Source organism: Strongyloides ratti, assembly GCF_001040885.1.
Source record: "Strongyloides ratti genome assembly S_ratti_ED321, chromosome : 2".
In the NCBI taxonomy this organism is placed as follows: Eukaryota; Metazoa; Nematoda; class Chromadorea; order Rhabditida; family Strongyloididae; genus Strongyloides; species Strongyloides ratti.
Genome location: NC_037308.1, coordinates 7723 through 16885, shown reverse-complemented (window position 1 = coordinate 16885; position 9163 = coordinate 7723). Strand labels below are relative to the sequence as shown.

At 21.7% G+C, this 9163-nt stretch overlaps 2 protein-coding genes across 2 annotated transcripts in view; both read right to left on the bottom strand.

The window, feature by feature from the left end:
• SRAE_2000000400 (Hypothetical protein) overlaps positions 1-1582 on the bottom strand; it is a gene marked incomplete at both ends in the record, with an annotated part of 1617 nt that extends 35 nt beyond the window's left edge. Inside the window, one exon of the mRNA XM_024650780.1 lies at positions 1-1582. This exon is cut by the window's left edge and continues 35 nt beyond it. Coding sequence (XP_024504523.1) covers positions 1-1582 — 1582 coding nt within the window.
• Positions 1583-8589: 7007 nt separating this feature from the next.
• Positions 8590-8796, bottom strand: SRAE_2000000300 (Hypothetical protein; the record flags this gene model as incomplete). Its single annotated transcript, XM_024650779.1, has 1 exon — positions 8590-8796. One exon carries the CDS (start codon positions 8794-8796, stop codon positions 8590-8592), a length of 207 nt encoding a protein of 68 aa, XP_024504522.1.
• Positions 8797-9163: the final 367 nt, after the last annotated feature.

The following is a 9163-nucleotide window of genomic DNA, read 5'->3' as shown; positions in this document are numbered from 1 at the left end:
AAGTTTTTTTAATTTTTTTTCTGATAAGACGTGGTTTAATTGATTTGAAATAACATAATAAAATAATAATTATTATTATAATAATAATAAATAGACATATACCACCAATAAGTCCATATGTACCACCAATACCAATATAATCAATTAATTTATCAATAAAAGATTTTTTCATAGATTCCATTTCCTTTTTTTTATCAGCCATTTTTTTATCATATTCTGATCCATCAGTTTCTGATAAAATTTTATATATATCTTCACCTTTTTCATTTTTTCCCATAAATACTTTTTTTCCTTTTATAAATGTTTGAGTTAAAGTAACAGTTCCAGTAAGAGTAATATAACGGCACATTAAAGATATCATGTTGGTTTTATTATTTTTTAAAATAATATAATCTCCAGAACGTTTAAAATTATCCTTTTCATTATTATTAAAATCATTTAATTTAATAGTTTTATTTTCATAGGTGAGAGAGTCAAAATATCCATATGTGATTCCATTAATAGTACAATTTGGTTGAATAGACGTTTCATTTGCCAGATATAATATGTCCTGATTTGGAAAGTTATAATCATCCTTCATTGGTCCAAAATAATACATTTTTTCTACAACGTTATCATTTTCAATTGTTGGATAGTTGTAGGTGAACTTCAGTATTTTAAATTGATGCAGAGTAAAACTGTCCATTATCATTTCATCAGTATTTGGTATATCTTTAATACTTGATTCTGTGTATCTCATTTCTTTCATTAAAATTTTTTCACCTTTATAGAAATCAGGAGCATCTGGAGACATCAAGTGAAGTTTTATATTGTATACTTCTGTCATCCTTTCTCTTTTAATAACATAAATTTTATTGTTCCTTGGAGATAATGGATGTCCTTGACCATTAATTTTTATTTCTGGTTTGTCATTAACTGCTCTAATAATTGCACAAGGAGGTACATGTTCCAGAATAGAATTATCATCAGGTACAACAAAATAGTAATATAATTTATTGGCATGAGGTAATTCTTCTGGTTCCTTCAATTCACCATTATCTATGTTGACACGTTTTAATTTGCCTTGTTTATCCTTGGTAAATTTGATCACTTTAGTAGCATTATTATCACAAGCATTGGATGGAGGAAGTGTCTTTGATATTTTCTCTCTTTTTGCTATTACTAATGGTTTTGGTTTAGACTGCCAATTGAATTTCATCTTCCAGTTGTAAGGTGTAGGATTTGTATCATTACTTTTTATATAAGCCGTTCCACAGTTGACTATACTATGTCCAGATGCATTATGTGTCAATGGTATCCAAACAAAGATTTTTTTTTCACTTTCAATTTTTGATTTTGTTGACCATATGGAATTACCGATGGCAAAATTGTCTTCAACATTCGAATGTTTGTATATTATAGATGGACATTTCACAAAAATTTCATCTGATGTTGATTCAACTTTGATAGTCACTGGAAAGGTACTTTCAGTGAGATTAATAGAAACTGTAGGAAACAAAGCTGAATGAATAGTTCCCTCGCAGTAAGTAATAGTTTGAAACAGCAGCCATATAATTGTGAAGTTATGTAAAACCCGGAACATTGTAGTTTGTTATTTTGTTACAAATACCACATTATAAATTTTTATTTTGAAGATAAAAATTTGAATGTTATATTCAATTAATTTAAATTATTAACAAAAAATAATCATAATATAGTATTAATATTTAAATTGGATGAAATTATATTAATGAACGTATTGATGTAAAAATTTAAATATAAGTTTTTGATAGTGAAATAAATTCATAACCAAGTAACATATATGTAATAAGCTTAGAAGACGTGTTTCAATTGTGAAGAGAAATTGAAGTGGTAATATTAGAAATATTGTTAAGGATATTTATAAAAATTATTTGTTGTACATAAATTTTTGTTATGTATTTAATTGATAAAATAATTGATATATTAAAACTGTTAAAGAAGTGATAGAACTTTTTAAAAAATAGAAAAGAAATTTATTTGAAAAAAGAATAGGATTATAAAAAATTATTATTATAAAAAAGTTTTATTATAATTTAAAAAGTAATTAACGTTTAATTAAAAATAAAGAAGAATATGTTTAATTCAAATAATATAATCCTCTAATAATTTCCTCATACTTGAAGTTTGATAGAGAGGTAAAAATTGTTTTATCATTACTCCCAGAGTTCAATATTGGATATCTTTTTGTGATCAAATAATTATAACAACTTTTTTAAGTTTCAGATAATATTCATGATATAATATGTTTATGAATAGTTTGATACATATAATTTATCCTAATTATTCTTTTTATCAAAAAACAATTTGACTATTGAAAATGTATATTGATAATGGTAGTGTGAAGAATTGTTTGAGTGTTTATAGCTTGGAGAAATAGAAGAAAGAAATGTTTGTTAATGCTATTCTTCATAAATCATTTGCCATGATAATGTAAATGTAAGAATATAGATAAACTTGGATAAATGCTAAATGTTTTTTCTAACAAATGCTACATGTATGGAAAAACATTAAGTTTCTAAAGCTTTTTGTTTAGGGCACTTCTCACTAGTCATTCTTTTATGTACTATATAAGTTGGGAATTTTATACAATTTTCAGTTGTAACCCTACTGAATTTTGTAGGGTTATTGTAGTTAAATTATTTTTATTATTGTAGGGGAATTTTTAATACCTCTTGTTCTTGTGTAAGAGTATTGTGTGAGTATTATTTTTAAATGTAAAATATGACGCAATAATAAACATTTATTAATTAATTTAGTTTCCCCATACAACAATTAATTAATAATTTTTATTTTCAGAATTAATTTAGATTCTTCTAGAACAAATTTTTAAAAATTTACATGAAAACAATTGGAATATTGTCACTCCATTATTTTTCATCAAATATTGGCGCACTTTTTTTAATGTCTAAATATTCTTATGAATCTCGCTGAAATCATGAATCTTTTGAAAATTTAACTATTGTAATGATAAGATTGTCAAAAAAGGTAAGAATTGTTATTATATCTAACAAATATTTTCAGATTTCTATGAAAATTTAACGTTCTGAAGAAATTTAAATGAGGAAGAATTTTATTTGTATCTCTTAGTTAATAAAAAATCAACTGAAAAAAGACTTCTAGTATGGGATTGCAGTAATAAAAAGAATATTTCTATAAAGGTAATGAATAATTCTCACTTTTCTAACTGATATTTTAGATTAACATTTACCAATACAACTCTTCCATCAAAAGCCACTGATATTTCTATTTTGAATTTATCATTCTTAATAAAGTTTTATTTTGATTTCTGTCTTCATTTAAGAATACTCAAATATTCTTTTGTATTGGTACTAAAAAGAATAAGAGTGGAATGTCTAACACCTCAATAAAGGTATGTAATTTTTCTAATATATTTTTATTTCACATATTTAGATTATGACTGATGAGTAATTAAGAACGCTTTTAATATATAAAGAATTTTCAATAAGATTACCACTAATGCAATAAAGGTACGGTTCTAGTTATTGATATTTCTAATTTATTCTTTATAGATTGTATTGATTGTGTATTCAAACACTTTTAAATTGAAGATTCTTACTTCTGGTTCCTGATTCTTTAAATGAATTTTACCTTTTGAATTGTACTCAAAGAAACGTTAATAAAGGTAGACAAATTAGAGGAATGTCACTCGTCTACTTTTCATCATATATTTGTGCACTTTTCTGTGTCACTTTAATATGAAGAATTTCCTGATTAACTTCAATCAAATGATAAGGATGCCGATAGATGTAAGTAAATTATGTAGATTAATCAATTTTAACAAATATTTTTAGAATATCAATAGTTTTTGTGCCATTTGTCAAAAATTTATTTTAGTTCACAAATGTAAGAGATATTTTAGAGAGAAAAATAAAAAATCCCAGCAAAATAATTAATTCCAAGAAAACCTTCTATATCCCAAAATATTCACTGAATCTCCTTCAATGTTCATTAATAAACCTTCCAGAAAAAGGAAATAAATATTTCTCCGCAAAATAAATAAAACTACCAGAATATTGTAGATAAAAATTTAAAGTTCATCAAAAAGAATAAAAATCACCCATAAATTAATAAAACTCATTAAAATAAGTTAAATAATTATCAGATTGCCCTGAAAAAACAAAAAAATAATAAAAACTCCCAAAAAAAATCAACTGAAATTGAAAAATATTCAGAAATATCCATTGAAACTTCAAAATAACCACTGAAACCTCCAAAATATTCAAAAATATTCATTCTCTGACCTCCAATCTAGATTAAGATTCTTCTTATGAAAATTAATTGAATTGAGTGATCTCCCAATCTAGATTAAGAATCTTTTATATAAATTAACCAAAAAAATATCATTTACTGGAATATTCATTAAAAGAAATAAAAATAACCAAACATTAGTTAAATTTATTAAAATTAGTTAAAAAATAATTAGATTGTCACAAATTAACTGAAATATTCATTTGAATCTTCAAAATATTCATTAAATGTCCTTCAATCTAGATTAAGAATGTTACTTTTAATATTAACTCTATTTCCTCTTTACCCATCAAAAATTAATAAAAATTATTGAAATATTTATTTTATTGATAACATTGAATTAATTAATTATATTTTTACTTTTATCATTTAATTTAAATTAAGACAAATTAATATAATTAAAAGATTAATAATTAATATATTTATTTCCAGATAAATGTACTAGAATTAAATGCTAATCAAAGAGAAATAAATTGGAGAAATGTATCTCATATAAAATATCATCAAATAGTTGCACAGTTTTCTGAAGTAATGGAAGAAGATGAATATGAAGAATAATTGATACGAAAATGAAAATATTGTTAAGAAATATGAGTAATAGAGATAAATTGATAAAATTTAACAAATATTTCTGAAATATCAATAGGATTTCTGACAATTATCAATGAATCATTTGGTTATTTATGTTAACAAGAATTTTAAAGAATTTCTATTGGATTGCACTGAATATCAAAGAAGAATGGAATAAATTAAAAGAAATATATCTCTATGAAATAATTGAAAAGGTTGGTTAAATTTATATTTTAAAAACATTTCTAATATTTATTTTTAGATTTCCATCAAATATATTTCAATCTAGACTAAGAATCTTCTATTTTAAAAGGTATGTTTATATTAAGAATTTCAAAATTATTTTTACTTTTAGATTGATCCAGATATATTTCAATCAAGATTAAGAATGTTACTATAATGGTATGTTTTATTAATATAATTCAAGTATTTTTTATTTTTACTTTTAGATTGCCTCCTAAAAGGTTGGACTCTCAAAGAAATGTATGGTATTTAACTCTGTTGCAGTATCAAAGGAATTACGCAGGATATAAAAGGTTAATTTTGATAAAATTAAAAAATTATGTTTTGAATAATATATTAATTCAACTGAATATATTAAAGAACTCTTTTTAATTGTTAATTATAAACTTATATTTGAAAGAATATTTGTGCATAATAAAACATTTATTGAGAATATTTAATAAAAGACAGATGAATTAAAAGTAACATTTTTATAATTAGATTGCACCCTTTAAAAAACATTTAAAAGTTGCTCATTAAGAAAATATTTCAAAATATAAAAATTACTCATTAATTAAGATAAATTAATTGGAAATATGAACTGAAAAAATTAGATTGAATCATTTGAAATCTAGATTAAGATTCTTTTATTACTACCTTAATATTCATATGGAAACAATTAGATTGTTCTATTTAAAATCTAGATTAAGATTCTAACTTAAAAATTGAATAAATATTGAATCAATTAGATTGCTTCTTTTCTAATCTAGACTAAGATTCTTATTATTAATTAGATTGACATTCAAAAAATAATTAAGAAAATTGACATTGAAATATTTCTCATTAATTAATTAAAAATTACTCATTAAGGTAATTAATAATATTTCTACAATATATTTATATAAAGAAATTGGAATATTGTTTCTTTCATATAATATTACATCAAATATTTCCCCATTTTAAATATTGTTGAATAAATTATCATTTGACTGATGAAAAACATTTAAAAAATATTCATACAATAGGATTGCATTGAAACTTTATTAATTTAAACTTTTAATATAAAAATTGGTATTAAAAACTGTTGAAAAAGGGTTGATAAAATAAAAACATTTATTGACAAAAAATATAATCAATTGATACTTTGAAAAGTATTTCTAATAAAGATTGATGAATATTTAAATATTATTTCATTTCCCATCAAAATTAATTCAAAATTATTAGTTCATTTATAAAATACATTTCAGTATAAAATAATGAATTAGAAATATTGAATAAAACAAAATATATATTTAAAGTATTAGTTCAAATAATTTTAAACCTTTAATTTTCATTTTATTTTTGGATTGAAAATATTGACACTTAATAATATATAGTAATTATAAAGAGTAATAGTATTTCTTTTTCAAAAATTAACTAGAATTTTAGATTAAAATTACCAGTATTAATGAATGATACAAAATATTTCAATGAATGGTAAATAACTGTTTAACCATTGAAAATAAGTCATTGAAAAAGTATTGAGAAAAGAGTTATTCAGGTTGATAAAAAAGTTTCAATTAAGTTTAGTTATCAATAATTAGATTTACCAGTTAAATAATACTTTTAGATTAATACTTCAAAACAATAGTATTTTACTTTAAAATTAATTCGATTGTATAATATTTAAATCTAGATTAAGATTCTTACTTATAAATATTTCATTGCTCAAAAATTAAGAGAATTATTTATTTTTCAGTAGGATTGAATTACTTTAAATCTAGACTAAGAATCTTTCTAATAAATAATTAGATTGTATAAATTTCAATCTAGATTAAGATTCTTACTTATAAATATTAGATTGAAAAAATAATTATTTTTAAGACATTTCAAAGTTATTAATATTAGATTGATAATTTTACAAAAATAATTAGGATTTTTATATAAAATAAATAATTCGTTGATAATAAGAAAATAATTGGATTTGCAATGATGCTATTATTATTTTAGATTGACTAATAATTATAGATTAAAGGGGTTAAATAAATTATAAGATTTCTTCATAATAAATTAAATAATAACTGATAAAAAATAAAGTTATTAGATTGCTCCATTTGTTATTTATAAAAATATATCACAAAATAATTTATATCACTCAATATCAAATAATTATAAATAATTATATTCCTCCATAATAAAATAATTAAAAATTATTCAATAAAAGATAAATAATTATCAAATTTACTCAATTAAAAATATTTCTGATATAAACAATTAGATTTCCTTCCTTCCAATCTAGACTAAGATTCATACTTATAACAAAAATGATATTGATATAAAACAATTTGATTTCTTTATTTTCAATCTAGACTAAGAATCTTTAATAAAAATTAATTAGATTGAATAAATTTTAAATCTAGATTAAGATTCTTATAATAAATTATTTCTTAAAGCAAGAAAATATTAATGTAAATAATTAAGTAGTTGGATTGCACAAAAGATAATTTTATTTAGATTATAATTTCAAAAAATATTAATTAAGGGAGAAAAATAACTCTCAAATAACCATTTAATTTTATTTCAATTATAAATAAAATATAAATCATTTAGACTAAAAATTTAGATTGCTCCATTTATTTATTATAATAAAATAACACTTCCAGAATATTAATTGAAGAAATATATTTGATTGAGATTATTATTATAAAATATTCCTCATTAATATTAGAAATAATTAGATTGCCCTCGAAAAACATCACAATTAGAATATTGATAAAAATAATTAGGTTGTAGCCTAAAAAAAGAACAAAATATTCCTTCAATCTAGATTAAGATTCTTTATTTTAAAATTAATATTAGATTGCTTTAAAAAGGGAAGAAAAGATATCCTTCAATCTAGATTAAGAGTCTTTATTTAAAATTTAATTAAATAATAAAATAATTACATTGATATATTAAGTTAAAAATATCTTTTAATTTAAAAATATCACAATAAATAATAAAATAATATATTGGATTGCTCCAAAAATAATTAATAAAAATATCTTTCAAAAGAATAATATATTTTTCAAATAATGAATATATTACATTTCATCCTAAATATTTAAATTAAGTATTTTTTCAATGAATACAATATATTTTCAATCTAGATTCAGATTCTTTTATTTAATAGTCGCTGACGCTCCTAATTATTTCAGATTCTTACTTCATTTCCCATTCAATCTTTTTAATTATTTTTAAACTCTTTTTGAATCTTCTGAATATTTCTTTCATTGAATCTTTTCATTTGAATCCATTCATTCTTCCATTTGAATCTTCTTTCTGAATCTTCATCCATTGAATCTTTTATTTTGAATCTTTTATTTTGAATCTTCCTTTTGAATCTTCATCCATTGAATCTTTTATTTTGAATCTTCTTTTCTGAATCTTTCATCCATTGAATCTTTTATTTTGAATCTTCCTTCTGAATCTTCTTACATTGAATCTTTTCTCCCTGAATCCTCTGAATCTTTTACTTTGAATCTTCTTTCACTGAAAACCCTCTGAATCTTTTATTTTGAATCTTCTTCCATCTGAATCCTCTGAATCCTTTACTTTGAATCTTCCTTCTGAATCCTTTACTTTGAATCTTCCTTCTGAATCCTTTCCTTTGAATCTTCCTTCTGAATCCTCTGAATCCTTTCCTTTGAATCTTCTTTCACTGAATCCTTCCGAATCCTCCAAATGAATCTTCATCCTCTGAATCAGATTGCCTCCAGAAATTTGCTTCAAATACCTGTCCCAAAAACCAATTAAAAAAACTACCCCCAAGGTAGACCACCCACGATGTTTTTTTAGGGAATACAAAAAAAAGAAGTATTAATTAAAAAAAAACAACTCAAAAAAAATATAAACAAAATAATTAACTAATTAACTAAATTAATTAAAAAAAACATCATAATTACCTCTTAATTAATTAAAATAATTAAAAATATACACTATTCCAACACTTTTCCCTTTAAAAACATTAAAAAATTATCAACTTCCTTAATTAATAAAAAATTAATAAAATTAATAAATTAATTAAAATTATTACTATTTCCACTTAATTTATTAATTATTA